Source organism: Agelaius phoeniceus, chromosome 1 (assembly GCF_051311805.1).
Source record: "Agelaius phoeniceus isolate bAgePho1 chromosome 1, bAgePho1.hap1, whole genome shotgun sequence".
Lineage (NCBI taxonomy): Eukaryota > Metazoa > Chordata > Aves > Passeriformes > Icteridae > Agelaius > Agelaius phoeniceus.
The window spans coordinates 124486610-124503769 of record NC_135265.1 but is presented as its reverse complement, the minus strand read 5'-3'; the positions used below and the strand labels follow the sequence as shown (position 1 = coordinate 124503769).

General features: G+C 37.0%; 1 protein-coding gene across 2 annotated transcripts in view; it reads right to left on the bottom strand.

Moving 5' to 3' along the window:
- Nucleotides 1-5406: 5406 nt before the first annotated feature.
- PKIA (cAMP-dependent protein kinase inhibitor alpha) overlaps nt 5407-17160 on the bottom strand; it is a 43852-nt gene continuing 32098 nt past the window's right edge. For both annotated transcript variants that reach the window (XM_054633166.2, XM_077186650.1), the window contains exons 2-3: nt 12849-13026; nt 5407-7949 (exon numbers count right to left, since the gene is read on the bottom strand). In XM_054633166.2, the coding sequence (XP_054489141.1) occupies nt 7870-7949; nt 12849-12999 (231 nt within the window). In that variant the 5' untranslated portion in view covers nt 13000-13026 and the 3' untranslated portion in view covers nt 5407-7869. The remainder of the gene's footprint in view (nt 7950-12848; nt 13027-17160) is intronic.

Sequence of the window (17160 nt, the reverse complement as noted above, 5' to 3'; positions counted from 1 at the left end):
TTTCCATAATTTTCAGATGATTATTCTTTGGTTTTGCTATGATGACTATTTAAGTTTATAGCATATTTGATATACTCAGATTGTTAACTTCCTGATAGTAAATGTTACCAGGAATGTACAGTATATTGTCTGTGCTGCCAGACTGGTGAACACAGGCTGGAATTATTTTGGCTGTCCTCAGAGCTATCAGAGTTTGCATGAAGACCAGCCAATAATGCATTTCTGATTTCAGTTCATCTACTGAAACCAGTTGGAAGGCCTACTTTAAAACCCCTGGTTTATTTCCAGTAGTTATGGAAATCTTATTTATGGGGAACGGGTGCAGTGCCTGGGGAAGTTCTGAAAAATAATGTATTTTAAGAGATTAAGTACAAAAGGCAAGGCCATAATTCAATCATGTAAAAGATATATTTACAATACTCTGTTCTCATGATTTTCAATGCTTTTTCTCAATCCCTTAATCACCCTAGAGCCATCGTGGCTGTTTGGACCTTTGTTTCTATGGGTTGTTTTAATTTTGAATCCTTCTATGTAAAAATACACCCCAGTGCCACCAGGAGGTGTCCGTGTGCCATTTTTTGGTTACTTTTCGGGGTGCTTGCCTTTTTTTATTTTTGTGGGGAGAGCTCCATAATAATGCCATAATAATAGCAGTTTCTACAGAATCATTATTATTAATCTTATTATACACTGTTGCTGTTTGCATTTCCAAACAAATGAGGATGTTGTGTTTGTGTCCAGAGAGTTCTTCATTCTTTCCACGGATGAGAGAATTACAGATGAAAAAGACCTGTTGAGTCATCCATCTTCTTCCCTTCTGGCATGCCCTGTTCTCTGAAATATACTGTATAATGTATTGAGTGAGGATATCAGTCTGTTGCTAGGGAAATGATGACTATAATCAGATGTTACACAGTCTACATTTTGACTGCATTGCAGGATCAAAAATGAGGCTGTGAAAACAAAGATTTTTACTGAAACACTTCAGTTGTGCCCTATTTGTACTTGTGTATAATTTCCAGGAAGACTGGAGTGTATACTTCAAAAAGCTAAATATCTCACAGTATTTTTATGTTGTATATTCACATTTGGTCTGTGGTGTTTAATTGGAAAGTATATAGTGTAGTTTCAGTGCAAATACAGGAATAAAATATATACAGATCCATAGAAAATCACAAATAACTATAAGAAATTCTATTACATTTCAGCCTAAAGGAGAGCAATTTTTATTACCACATGGATATTCAGAATTATACATCAGAGTGAATAGTAAATCTGTTTTCATCTGAACATCAGTTTGGGAGGAAAAATTAATTGATAAAATATGCCTGGTGATAGAAAGTATGATTCTGTTGTACTCCACAGGGTGTCTTGAAAATCCTGTTCCAACCAACCTAAAGTACAGTGTATTGCAACAGTCACAAGCATTACCTGCAGATCCTGTGTCTGAGGGAGGGCTGTGTGCAGGAATGACACCTTTTTCATGGCTGTACAGTCAGATTGAGTTTTTCTACTTCTTACTGCATCTTCCAACCTATTTATTTTGATATAGTGCACACAATCCTTGTTGAGAAGAAGTAACATGAAAACAATTTCCAAATACAATGGTGTGTTGTATGGGTTATGGCAAAACTTCTTAAAATGTTAAAAGCTTTTTAAGCTTGCAGATCTAATTCAGTAGCTACGTTTCTGTGAGAATATGGTTTTCAGGCTACCTGTGTAACACCCCAAGTTTCAAGCCCCCCTCTCTCCCCAAATTTTTGCATAATGTTGATGTTTTATATTCATCTGTAACTATAATTTTCCACCAAAAACCTAGCATAGCCTCTTCCAGGGCCAGTTATTGAATTCCCACAAGTGATGGCACTCCCAGGACTTTTTAAAGTAGATCCTGACCCCAAGGTCCCATCTATGTTCTGTTCTATTGATAGAGAGAAATATTAAAGCAGCAGATACCTATCATTACAGTACATGTGTTCCTGCATCAATAGTCAGCTGCTCACTGAACTGGAAAGAATGTGGGTAACAGAAGACATTTTACAGGCAAGTGAGTTACTGTTACAAGTGAGTTACAAGTGAGAACATAATGTGGGAAACACAGTGAAATTTCACTGAGACTTAATGATAAGCTTCCTATATCAAAAACATGTCTAATACACATTGGCTAGATACTTGCCATTTGAGGACCCTAATAACAACTGAATTCTACTAAGAAAAATGCATGGTTTTTCTGATGTGCACATTCTGATGCTGAGTTTCTTTGCACAATCATGTGTTGTTCTTTTTTTTATTGAAAAGAAGAACCTGCAAATAAAAACATATGAGTAATGAAACTGAGCTATTAGCATGCTGTGTGGTTAAAAATATCCTGTTTTCTTTGCAACCTTGGAAGCCTGTTTTTCTGGGCTCATACTTAATAAAACTGTCTTGTGTATCTGTTTGCAATACCCATGTTTGATGAACACAATGACACATAATTTACATGCTAATACAACAAACCAGATGTAGAATAGATCAACTTACATGCAGAGCTTCTCAAAATTTAATCTCTCCACAAGGATCTCCCATACTTCTGGGTGATACATCACTATTTCCTGTAAATTGCTGCCAAGCTACCTTTTTAAAAAATTCATCTCTTATCCTTTTGTATACAAAAACCTGATTAATTTTTCAGGTTCAATAATTTTTTTTTCACAAAACTAAATCTAAGCATTAACTGATTAACCACTGATAAAATAGGTTTATCATTCAGCAAATACAAAACACTTATCATCTGTCTTTGCTATTGAAAGAAGGTGGTATGAATTTTTTATGAATGTTTTTGTCTCAGAAATTTTGGGAGCACTCAAGATCACCTGCGTCAGCTGAACTTTGTAAAACTATTTGCTAACACACTACACTCATGGATCAACACCAGAGAATTTCCTAACAGCAAACAGGATTTAAAGTGTATACTGATGGCTAATTTACTAAAAACTTACCTCAAGAACTCATAAGCAAGTCATCAGTAGCACTGGTCTTTCTATGAACATTTTGTTTCAGGGTACTGAAGCATGTGTTGCCTGAAAATACCAAGAGATCATTTATACAAACACACCATGTGTTGACAAGTCTGTCCTGTCCTCCATTCTGAATTATCAGCAGCTCCTAAGCCATAATGTAAAAATCAATGTAAAAGGACAGAACGTGAAGTCCTGCAGCTTTCAGAAGATGGGGATGATTTTTGTAAGCATGAGTGCACTATATTTTTGTTTAGCTTTACTCTCTGCTTTAAAACTTCTTCATACTCACTATTAGATAGTGAGCTAACACTCATCCACATTGATAATTTCTGTCCCTATTCTCTCGCAGAAAAAAATAAGTTCAGCCTGAACATGTAGAGAACATGAGAATGTTCCTGCCACTACCTTTATTCTTATAATTTTATTATCTGTTAAATGTTTCTGCTTTTTAAGAGCGTTCTCTGTTCTATGTTAGAGAACAAGAGACATCTTTGATTTCATTAGAACCTGGTGATACTAGGATTGGTCTCAAGGGTATGTGCCCCAGATTTATGGATGCTTCTGTTCTAGATTACTGTTGAGAACTGTAGTTGGTTCTGAAATCAAAATATCACCTAAAGTTGGAAGAATTTGTCTTCTTTTTAGCTATTATAAACACATCCTAACTGTTCATCGTATGATGGAGGAAGCTATTTTGTGCACTGGGCCCACCTGCCTTGCTATTAAGAAAAGATATCCTCCTTATATTGCTGGCCTGTCTTCTTGAATTCAAACTTCCTTCCTGGCTGTCTTGCTTCTCTCCTGAAAAGAACTTTGAAACAAATCTCACTCTGTGCATTGACCAAAAAGATTAAGTGAAACAGTCTTTCCTCTACAAGACTTTAGTCAGTCAATATACAATAATATAGCACTCCATGTATTTCTAGGGTATTATTTTACACTAGGGAACCACAAAAAAAACAAAAACAAAAACAAACCAGCCAGAAAGAAATTCAGAGCAAAACAAAGTAACAAGTCAGCAAAAATACAGCATGCAACACACGAACACTGCTGAGGTAAGGCAAACTGTCAAATCTGAGGTTACTACACTGTGCTCAGTCTCAACAGCAGCTCTCAGACTTTTCTCTGAACAAAATTCAGTGATGTTTCTGAAACATAAAATTAAAACATTAAGAACACCTGAAATTCTCCGATTTAGCTGAGAAAGGCATTCATACTGTAGAATTTCCATCTTAACCCCTTGGTAGTTGCTCCTCCTAGGCACCAGATAATTAATTATCCATTTGCACTCCTATGAGGATTAACCTTTTTCCATTTCAAAATTTTGGAAAAAAATGCAAGAAAAATTACACAGATGAGGATCAAGTACACTGACATTTTTTCCCATGCAGTAATTGTGTTATCAAAGGTCATGGTGAATTTTTGGCTCTAAAATGATGGTTTGATGAAGTAACAAATGTGTGTGCTTGCTGCTGTCTTTTAACCCATGCTTTTTGAAGCACATGGCCAACATTAATGGAAATAAGCTGAAGAGAGAAATGGCAGTATCTCTGTCCAATTATGGTGCTAAAAGTTCTGCTTGTTTGAAGTGGACAGGGAACTGAACCCTGAAAGTGCAATGAATATGGCCATAGACTTCATTATGGAAAAAAGAATGTGAATGCAGAGACTTTTTCAGAGATGGACCTTCAGAGTGACCAAAGCACTGAAAACATCTGTCTAAAGAGACTGTAAAAAAACCCCTAAACAACAAACCCATCACCATCCAAGCAAAGCCAAACCTTTTAAGGATAAAGAGTATTCTATTACGCTGATATTCCAGACCTAACTTTGTTGTGTCTATATAGCTTTTTGGGAAGATCTTTCTAAGGTAAGCATGGATTAAACAGACATTTAACTATCATGAACACCAGTAAATAGAAAGAAGATACTGGGATAGAAGCCAGAGTGTCAGGTGAACTGAAAAAGATAACTAACAAAAGCAAAAATAACCCAGTCAAAGTCTGGTTTTGCAATCAGTGTCCCTGTTATATGATGTGATTACACAGAAGTAAAGGTGTGAATATATTTAAAGTAGCTCCTCTGTAATTGCTTTGGTAACAATAATAACACTCAAGTTACAGTGCTGTGACTTGGCACAGACTAACCACATTTACATTAAGTGAGGCCTGCTTGTAGATGCTACAGAAATATCCAAAATTAAGACAGCAAGCACAGTTCAAGTGATAAATCAAGCACTCATACACTTTTGGGGGAAGAGGAACATAAATAGCCTTTTACTCCACTAAAATTAACGCTATTTTCCATCACAAAGAGATTGGTTTCAAAAACTGCAAAAGACACCATAATTAGTTTAAAAACAAGAAAAATAAAGAGGAGAAACAGAAGAAACAGGTACAAAATAGAGAGGAAAGGCTGAAATTAATTTTATTTAACAACACAAAAGAATTAAGAAGGAAAATATACCGAAATAAAGAAAAGCAGTGAAGGAAAATAAGGAAAACCATCACTTTAATATACTGTAAATACTTATTTCACTATTGCTTTTTCTGCAACATTTTACTGATGATGTTTCATGGATCGTCAATAACGTAACACTATAAAAAACCCTCTAGAATCCTATTTCCTTCTGGCAATTGTGCTAGATTGACAGTAACTAGTCCATGACAAAGGGCAACCAGTTCAGCTTGAAGACTTGATGCAAGATCGAAAGGGGGAGGGAAGATGAAAAAAAAGGTCAATAATAATGTGTTAAGTTTGAAAGGAACACCAAGTGAAACAAATGACTAAGAATTGTTTAAGGATAACAGTATTTCCAAAGCAAATGGACTACTTCTCTTACCAAGAAGATAGGGCATTTGACAGCTAATAAGACAGCAAGGCATTCAGCTTCCAAACACCAGAAGGTGAGAGTTAATATTACACGCATGAGCCACAAGCATACGGCCGGCTTGTTTTTATTAACACTAATAAATGATCTCATAATACTGATCAGAAGTGGGTTTTTTCCCTCCACATATCTCACAAAAAATTTTCAGGTGACAAGTACTATGATACATATGGTAGAAACAAACATCTGTGGCCACAAAGATGTTTTGTTAACTGATGATTAATATATTCAGGAAGCAATCACACTATTCATTAGTAAAAGTTTACAAACATTAAAAAGTGCATAACATTTGAAACCAACAACACAAAAATATATATAATATATATATACTATATATAAAGTGACATCACCTCCTATTAATAAAAGAAAACAAATCTTCTGACCTTGTGATTGGTGCTTGTGTGATTGCCATGGTTTACTATCAGTCACTCTCTTCACTCACCTTAGTCACACAGAGGTGTGGCTGCCCCATTTTGCAGCATTCAGCCTCATGAATGGCCTTGTCTATTGGGGCAGGACAAGGGGGAAAAACAAATCAATCAGCAATAGCTACTGCAGAACAGGTTATTAATCTGTAGATATTTTAAGTGATGTCCTGGATGGACAAGCTATCCTGGTATTTTGATGAAGGCCCAGTTTGGACTGCCATTTTGGAATAGATGAAATGGGAAAAAATCTAGTCTTTGGGTGCTAGATGCCAAGTCTCTCGCCTCCCTTTCCAACTCCAAGCCACAAGGCTACTGTAGCAGATTCTAGCACATGGCTGTTCTGGGCGCATCAGTAGCAGGCTACTGGCTATGCAAACCCAACAGCCTGATCAACTGAGGCAAAGGCAAGGAATAGTAAAAATCCAACCCCTGGCTGGATCCAGCCCAGGACCCACTCATTGGACTATACTGCATTCTAAAACTCCTTTCAGAATACATAATTGGTGATAACCTATGCCAGTTATTTTCCCATGTGTAAACAAGGCCTATCTTTTACAACGTGAATCAGGAAAACCTCTAGCACCATGGAATTAGTTTGAATTTTAACCCATATAAGGTTATAAATGTATTCTTAAAACTACTGTAACAATAAAATACTTGGAATAACATTTTAAAAAAATATCTCAGAGAAAGATTAAGAAATTGGGACCAAAATTAGAAAAATGGGTAAGAATAACATAAAAGATTCAATTTGAGTCTCTGATATGCAACTAACTACAGGTGAGTGGCAAAACTGTACCAAGGACACAACACACGCTCAAGTATTCACATTAACAAATCGTTTTGAAGGCTCATCTAGTAACAAATTCGAGTGTTGCTGAGTCATTCAGGTTTAGGCATAATCAATTTAGCAGTTGATGTTTAGATCTATCATGTGCACATCACCACCTTATGCAAAAAACCAGCCCTTTCAAAACGTGTGGTAGAAAAATTCACAGTAACAGAAATATTCTTCATAAGCAGTTGAGAAGGGGCAGTGTGGAGCATCTAAGTCGTACAATACAAAAACCATTGTAAATAACAGAGCTGTAAAACAGATGCAAAGTTCTAAAAACAGTGCTTTCTTTACAGTTCTTATAATGGGCAAACACTTTGGCCAGAGAATTTTAAACTCTGAGGATCACACAAGCCTTTGCTTAAGATACACAATTAGATCCTCTGATGCTTCAAAGGCCATTTGCTACAAGATTTACCTGCTCTACTTTCTAAAAGTGTTCCCATCGAGTAGTCATTATGAAGGGATCCATCTGATGACACTATCCCAAAAAATCAATACATGTTCAACCATTGCTAATGACAGAGGTAGAGAAAATTCTGTCTTCTGTCACAGCTTGTACCCAGATTTTTAGCATTGTGTTGAGTGGGTTCCAGCAGTGAAGACACATGCACTTTCTTTTCTACCAGCTTGCTCATGGAAACAAATTTGTTCCAGCACACTCTTGTAGCCTGAAAACATCCAGCAGCTGCTCCACTCGGTCAAAGTCGGATGTCAGCTTTCTTGCTTTGCTGCCTCCCCTTGGGCCTCCCCGGTTTGCTCACTTGGATTTCGTTGTGCATCTCCTTCTCCTTCTATAAGACAGGAAAAAAGGATGAGTAATCCACCCTAAAATAAAGAGAACCCTGATTGTTCATCCATCAGCTTGAAAAACAAAGTAAAAAGAAATTAAAACTGAAATATGAAACTCTTTACTACTAAGATAGCTATACTTTTAGAAAGTGTCTCTTGAGATGCAAATTCCTAGCTGCAGTCACAAGTATCACTAAATAAATAAATACCAAAGGTAGCTAAAAATTAATGACTTTAACAAAAACAGTAGAGTATTTTTGAAAATGTCTTCACTATGATGCTATAACAGTGTAAGAGAAAAAACCTTATTGCACCAATCTGAACAGTTTGCTACAAAGAGATGCAACTTCAATAAAAACAATAGTTTGTTAAAGCCGCTTTAGTTCTGTGCATCTGTTTTCAGCATCATGTCCATGGTGCTCAGTCCAGCTCAAACTGCAAACCACAGAACGACCTGAGGAACAGCTCACATCCTACAGAGGCACAGTGAGCAGGCAACTCACTGTCTAAAGAAGGCCAAGAAAAGCATTGTTAAATACACTTACTATCTATATGCAAAGTATTGTATTTTACATAACAATTAAAAACCTCACAGGTTCAGGCAACAGGAAGGTGAGTGCAAGTGAGACACAAGTCCCTGAACACTGGACTGATCAGCTATAGATACATGACAAGGAATAATGTTAAGACATACATGTCTCTTGTATGTTGAAAGGATTCTGAGTAATTTGTATGGAAATGGCTTGATAAGGGAAGAAAATTCCATGGCTAGGCTGTAAGGAGGTTTAGATAGATGTAGCAGTGCCTCTTAATTTTAATCTATAGATCTTTAGAATGAAGGCAGGGTTCTCATTGCAGATATTTATTGTTTCCTCATTTTAGATCACATGTTGCATCTGCAGATTTATTTCTGTTTATAGAAATAAGCATCATAAACGCCTTCTCTTTTCTGTGTAGAAGAAAGGGCACACTGGTAGGGGAAAAAAGTTCTTTGCCTTGCAAAGAGCATTGCAAACAACTTAGACATGACAGCTGTGTTTTGTGCATGCACTGAGTAGGCATGCACAAAAAAGCAAATGGAAAATGCCACAAAAACAAAAAAAACAAAAAGGAAAATGCCACAAAAGATACTGTGAACTATTACATTCAACCTGATGAAAAGTTGCATGGAAAGTCGATTACCTATTAAACAGTGAGGTTTGTTCTGTACATTATGGGTTGAGTAGTAAATACACAATTGTTTTACAAGGCCCTTTCCCAGAAAACTCTTCTTCACTTTCACCTCTCAAATTAGAAAGGATTCCATCAGGATGGATCTACATGTGATTATTTATTATTAGACAGAAATCCCTTTTGCCCCAGTTGTCTAAACACTTTCTAAAAACCTCCTACATTTATTCTGATACTGCAGAAGATGTGATGAGTGTCATTTCAGGGGGTAATTTCTTTTCTGCCTCTCTGCCCTCCATTTATTCTGACTACTACTACATGGGCAAGCCAAACTTTCCTGGTGGAAATCTTATTAACAAAAAGAATAGGGAAAAAGTCCCAAAACTGAAGAGCAAAAAACACTCTTGCAAGGCATTTTTGTTTAAAAGAAAAATCACTCTTGGACAAAAAGCCCAAACATTTCACTACCTGAGTGTCAAACACAGAACACAGAGACCCAGGAAAAGAGCACTAAGGTTCTAATATACCACTTCTTTAAAGATTCTTCTCAACTTGCTGAAAAAACTCATTAATCTAAACCCATTTAATCTATAATACACTATCTTGGTACCAGCTTTTTCTTTCTACTGGCAGAGTCTCTTACCAAAGGCTTTAAAATATATTTACAGAGATAAATTTGCTTTTAAGTTCTGAGAATCCCAAAACTACTAAGCACATGGCTGATCTTCCTTTAAAACCTGATGGCTAGAAACTCTCAAGAGCAAGATAGTAATTTTTACACAGCATTTTGAAACCATCAGGCAGTATTAAAAAAAGAAACAAAACTAAATAATACAATACCCTGAGCCACAATACAGTTGTGTGAGTAGGTCAGCTGGCTAGAGTTACCATTCCTGCTAATGTACAGCTTTTAACTCAGTTTTCTTCCTGTAACATTACTGACTCTACAGTGTCTATACTATTCCTCCTGCTTACACCCAAAACATTTCTACCATAGACTAAAATCAATTACTTTCACTCACTAATTTCTACAGCCAGTTCTTCATTTGGGTTATGTAGGTGTTTAACACCCTATTACCCTCATTAATTGTAGATGCTTGGACAACTACAACTTTTACAAGGAGATGTCCCTTTCTGTGTTCTATAGCACCTAGAAAAGCATCTGTTTTCTATAGCACCTAGAAAAGCAGTAGTTTGGTTTAGAGATTAGATTTGCAGAGACTTGTCCTCATTCCTCATTGTACTTTTACTTCACCACTTCATTTAGCTACAACCTGCAAGATTAAGTTTCTTGGATTGTACTGGTTACTTTGAGAGCGTTCAGCTGGAGCGCTACCTGCTGATTTCCCTGCTAAAAATCTTCCTTTTGCTTCTATCTTAGGATTTCTCTTCCAGTTTTCTATCTACATAGTGTTGCTTTTACATAATTCAGATAAAACGTGTTGACACAGACCTTGGAACCTGTATTTTGGTGTTTGGTAAATATATCCATTCCATAGATAATAACAGGTTGTTAGCTTGCTATGGACAAAGAAAACTGGGACAGTTGTTTTGAAGGGAGAGTGTCATACAGTAATTATGCTTATTATACATAATTATGCAGTAAACTCTTGATTATCTGTCATTGGCTCATTGATGAGGGGATTAACCATTACTCACCTCAGGTATCAGCTACTGAGTAACAGAAAAATACATTGTCTTTGAACAAGTCTAGTGCTGTTAAAAGCTGTTCTGTTTTTTTACAGGAAACTTATCTGCAGGCTTTCCAAAGTGAATGTACTAAATATGCTCGGGTAGTTTAATTTACATATGTTTTATAACCACCTTTTTTTTCCTTTAACATCTGCATTATCCTACTCTGCCATTACTCCATGCAGTTGAAAGAAAACACACTTGCAGTTTTGCAAGAAAATGCATGCAGCTGTAAGAGGAATAAAAGGAAGGAATCGAAACTTGATGTCTATATTTATATAATTAAGTTGTACTTAGCATAAATTGTTTGACATGCACCTTGAAAGAAATAAGATATAGCCCCCAAATGTGTTTTCTTCTTAATCCTGTCAGATGTGATGCACATATGCATCCTACAAGCATTAATATATTCCGAACTGGGATTTTACATGCAAAATATTTTTTAGCCTCTCTTGATTTGGAATGACATGAAATGATAATACACTAATACTCACATGAATGCTAGGTAAGACAATGCCTTTTTCCAGTAATTTTTGGAGGCTTTTACTTGGCCCTAGTTGTACTAATAATACAGAATTTAAATGTGTTTTCATTTTATCTAATGGAAATTGAATAACCTTCTGAAGAAGTATGCAGATGTTTCTGTGCTTCTACTATCTAAGGTAATTTTATTAACAGCTCTGTATGTTTTTCTGTATTGATTAAGTTACTTGGGCTTCAAAAGGGATCATCAAGAAGAACTAAAGAGGCTCCTGAAAACACATTTCTGGCTTATAAGAACTCCACTGGTTAACTTAAAAATAGGGACTGTTTTTATTTTCTAAATGGACAAGATCAAAGAAGATTTTGATAAGTGTAAATCTGAGACTGAACGTTGGCATTATGCCATTCAAATGGCCCCTACTTTTTATTTTTCCAACATTTTACACCTGTCCCCACTAAAATAAAATGACACACCTACACACATACTTATAAAGCATTTTTTAAACAGAAATAAACTAAAGGCCCAGCCCAGCTAGAACTGCATGCATATAGAATCTCTAAGTCCCAAACTGGCAAAAGGAATGACTTAGGATGCACGTTAGTCCCGAAGCCAAAACAAGAAGCCCTCCTTCAAAGCAGCACTACAGCCACCTCAACACCTTGCTGCCCACATGTGACTGTCCTGTGAAGAGACTCCCTCTCAGAACTCTTGTCTTTATCTCTGAGAAAAGCATGTGCACAAACAGGGCAACTGCTTACCAACAGTTTCGTCTTTGCTGCATTTATTATCTTCTGCTATTATTAAAATAAGTAAAACCATGCCTTCCCTAACATCTGAAAAAGGCTAATATCTGTAAGATCTATTCATTAGCTGCTATTCATCTAACATAAAAATAAATACCCAGTCATATTGCTACTTTTATTTCATGTAAGGTCCACTCTCCCTCCCTCCTCTCAACTGAATATGCAGAACCTTTTAAAAATGTTGGTAATATTAAAGATTTAGGATTGCTATACTGCTTGTCACCTTAAAAGAAGGACAAGTATCAGCAGAAAAGTGAAAGAGACAATTTACTAAAAAAAAAAGATCCAGGTAAAACAAACATCAATGCATTCCTATTGCTTTGACCTTTGGCAGCTGAAAAAAAGTTAATTTCACAACAACCTTTCAGCAAACACATGGCTTCTCCTACAGGCCTCAAATCAGAGAGATGCACAAAAGGATATTATGCAGACTTGGGTTTTAATAAAGACTTCCTTATTTTCTTCCTTATACTCTAATTTTCATAAAATTTATCCTGATTTGGACCCTGCCACTAGACACTCACTGCAGAACAACTTTTCTTTATTCAAGGATGTGTTGTACTTGCAAATAGTCACCCTTTCCATTTATGAAGTCAGTGATTTTTATTGCAGGCAACCCATGTTGATTAGAAAAAAAATAAATTTCTTCTGCTGAGGATCAAGGGAATAATGTGGGCACATAAACCATGCTTTGTGTACTAGTTCTCATTTTAGTTTTAAATAAATATAATAAAATCCCAGAACATACTCACCTGTTTTGTTTATATCAAGCTCTGATAACTTTAAGGCTAGTTCACTAGAGTTCCCACCCGGAGAGGACACAAGGATGTCATGTAATGCATTTCTTCTACCTGTTCTTCCTGAAGCAATAAAGTCTGCATATGTAGATTCCACATCAGTCATTGCTAACAAATATCCACATAGCAGTACCTGGATGGCAGGAAGAAAAGAAAAACAAAAACCACCACTTAGACCACCAGAAAATCAGATGACTTCATGGCTTAGGAATAGAACTAGAAGTTCCCATTACAGAGTAGATTGACACATCTTCTTTTACTGATTAGCCAGTCTCAAAATTTGGAGAAATTAGAGAAGAAACAGAGTAGAAAGCAAAAACAGCATGTGTATTTTATGCCATCTGTATTCAACAGTATTTTAACCAACTTCATTTTCCATGCTTCATAAAGTGATAGTGAGTACTTTATAAAAGCAATGACCTCAGCAACATAATTCCTTTACAGAGTTGTCTCTGCTTTTAATATTAGCTGAGATGTAGGAGGTAGGCAGGGGGTGGAACAAAGTTCTTTTCTACAAAAAGCAGAGTGTAACGAGTAAGAAAGTACAAATTGATAATGCTTTTGTGTGCAGAACCCTGTGCTCATACACAAGACACTGTTATGTTTTGTATATTTTCATTCCTGTTAGTATTAGTTTTGGCATTGTATACAGACCTCTTCAGGCTCAACTAATTTATTTTGGCGTGGAAATTTCCCTGATGTACATGCACATTACCATAATGGTCCTGAAATGAGGGGAGACATGCTACCAGAGCAAGCAGAATAGCTAAACTAGAATGCAGAGGTTTGAAAGCAGTGCTCTGTAAGCTAGGTATAATCTCAGAACTTCTTTTCATTAGAAAACAATTATTTCTTGTGTCATTATGGAATAATGTGATGATGTGCATTAATGCAAGACCTGACAAAGATACAGGAAATACAATATGCTATTTCAATCTTGGTAGGAGAAAGAATTGCCTCTCTGCTGCAATATATGTTACAGATCTAAGCTAGTAGAATTTTATTTTCCTAGCATATAAAATGTTAAAGAGTATGGGGAGGAGCACTTTCTCTCACTGATCACATTGCTTTTACAGTAGTTTCATGTGTACGTGTCTAGGTTTTCTGCAAAATGCTAGGCAACCATGCTTTCCTCATGTTTTATGTTTCCATGTCATAGGGGAATCAGGGAAGCTTTCTGCTAGAGGAGTACTTTAAAGAGAAGAAACACTGCAGAACTACTCAACCAAAGCAGCTCCCCCACAGTTGTATGCCTCCTTCATTTTAAGCAGAATTTCTCTGGTTCTGCACACTGCAGACAGAGGACATGGCCATGCAGGCAGCAACTCACAGCTGCCTACAGCAAGAGGCTTCAGCTGTTATTACTAAAGTAGCCAAAACTTCACATTGGCATAGAATTGATAAATCTTTTTAATCAGTTCCTACTGCAGGTGCTGGACACTGAAGAAGCTCTTGAAGTCATCACAAACATTAACAGCAGCAAAAGGTTCAGCTTTCTCTCTTCAAATAAACAAAAAAACCCCTCATTTTTTATAAACACTTTTTATTTTAAAAATAGATACAAAAAAGACAACAGCCAATCCTTCTCCACCCTCACCTCTGAATAACTTTACAAACCCTGTTCACTCCTCATCTTCATTCCATTCCTCACCTCCCCAAATTCAGTCAGCTGTATGAGGGTGTATATATGATGTGTGTGAGAAGCCAAGAAAAGAGTTCTACACCATATTTTATTTAGTCTAAATATAACTACATCAAGTATCATTGCAAGACTGACTGACTTGAAAAGAAGTTCTCTGCTATCAAGCTTTGGTGTCCCATGCCAAACACTGAATGGCTGACAGGCTAATTTTACTCTTAAGATCAACCACTATGATACAGGAAACTGCTTAAAATAAACCAAACCAACAAAGAAATAAAAACTCCAACAAATCAACAACCAAAACAAAAACCAACCCACAAAATCTAACACCACCACCTAGGGAGGGAAAAGAGGTCAGCATTGACTGAAAGCCTGCCTGACACACATAAAATAGCGCAGTGCCTCTGTTTAATAACATAAGCCTGCACGAGAATGAGACCACACGCATTTCTTCCTCTGAACTGCCCTCTTATTGAAACACTGCAAGAATATTGAAGCAAGTGAGAAGCCTACCATTTGTTCTTTGCCCAAGGTGCAGACACTGCAATGCCAAATACATCAACCATGTAGTAATGCAGCATGTAACTTGCAAAGGTGAGGGGAAACAATTAGGACAGTTTCTATCAGAAAACAGCACAAGTTTTCAAACTTATCTGACCCATTCACTGAATAGCATTCACCAAAATCAGAGACGAAAAGATTTTAAGCAGAAATCCCTTATATTTGTGCATGCTTTTTATTGCAACTGACTTGTAGAAAAGGAAGTGCAAACCATGAAAGCAATCAATAGTATTACAGCTTGGATTTCATATCAGTGTAGGACCAGTCCAAAGTCACCGTAGCTATCACCCCCATGAAGACATTAATTTATTTTAGCATAGAAAAAACCACCACAGAGTTGTTTTCTTTTCTTCTTTGAAAGGTGCATATGAGTGCATCAGGCCCAGAATAACTAGAGAAGACCATGACTGAGGTGGAACAAGCTGCAGGGCTGCAAGACTTGCAAAATAACCCAGGTTGTACTCCATGAGAAATTCCCTGGATGTACAAACTGCACTCCACAGAATATTCTGTAAGATTGTACTGCTCTTGAAACATTCCATAAAAATTGAGAACATCAGGAGAAATCTCAAGATTATTTAGTTTCAGCTACAAAACAAGCTATAAAGGCATGGAAAAATGTGCTTGTAGAGAACTTTTTAAATGTTCTTTTCTGTATGCTCAATATGGGATTACTAACAACATTCTGATCAAAAAATAATGTTATCAAACATACATTTATGACACTTCCAAATTTTCCTGTCTGTGTCTCCTCCGAAATAACAAATACCATTCTGTTTTGTATTGGCATTATCTTGAGACATTACTGCATAAATATGGAACTACACTGACATCACCCAAGAGCTCCCCTTCCAATGAATGGCTCAGTGCCCAGCAGTTTGTACTTATTCACTGAACCAGTCATTAAGGAATTAACATTCACTTCAAAAAAATCTTTTTTTCCCCTTCAGTCTCTGTGGAAGGAGTGGAATTTGCTAATAACTCTGTGAAATATAATTTGAATTTCCTAAATAACGGCATTAACAGGTACTCCTGCATTAAAGATGTGGTCACAGTCCTGCTAGTTCTATGAATATAAATTTTTCAAAAAGTTGCGAAACCAGTACTCTGCTATGTGAAATTAAACTGAAACAAGAGGGCTGCAAACCTCACTGTTTCTGCCAACTGAGCCAGCAAACCGAAGAAAGAAGGTCTAGGAGAATAAGGATTAATGAAACCTGCTGTTGGAAGATTGGATTCCTTAGTAACTCATAAGATACGATCCCACCAGAAATCCCCCCCAGCTGTGCTTTACCTTCCCTCCCATATAGAGTCACTATGCCTGATATGGGTTAGAGTTTGCATCACAGCCCAGAGGATTTTCATACAGCATCTTTTATTTCCTCAGATTCTCAATTTCATAAACATCAAGAAATGTGGGTATCTTAGAATTTTTTCTCTTTCCCCCAACTCCTTCCTCACAAAAAGTTGTGCTGAAAATTATTTACTTAAGAAATTACAGAGGATGAGAATGGTAGAGTTGTTACCTTGGATTTTAGCCAGTCTATCAAGACATGCCTGTATTGTTAATGAATATTCTGTACTGAACATAAGGGGTAGAGTAAGTATCTAAGGAATGCAGAAGGAGAAAAGAAGGATGCCAAGCATAGGTTCAACAAGGCCATGTGCTGGGTCCTTAATTTGCACCAGAACAACTCCATGCAATGCTACAGGCTGGAGGAAAAGCGGCTGGAAAGCTGCTCAGTGGAAAAGGACGAGGAGATGCTGGTCAGTATCTCTTGAACATGATCCAGAGAGTGCCCAGGTGGCCAAGAAGGCCAGTGGCATCCTGGCCTGTATCAGAAACATTGTGGCCAGCAGGAGCAGGGCAGTGGTTGTCACCCTGTACTCAGCACTGGTACAGAGGCTGCACCCAAATCCTGTGCTCAGCTCTGGGGCCCTCACTGCAAGGACACTGAGGTGCTGGAGAGTGTCCAGAGAAGGGCAACAGAGCTGGGGCTGAGTCTGGAGCACTCCTGTGAGGAGTGGCTGAGGGAGCTGGGGGTGCTTAGCCTGGAGAAAAGA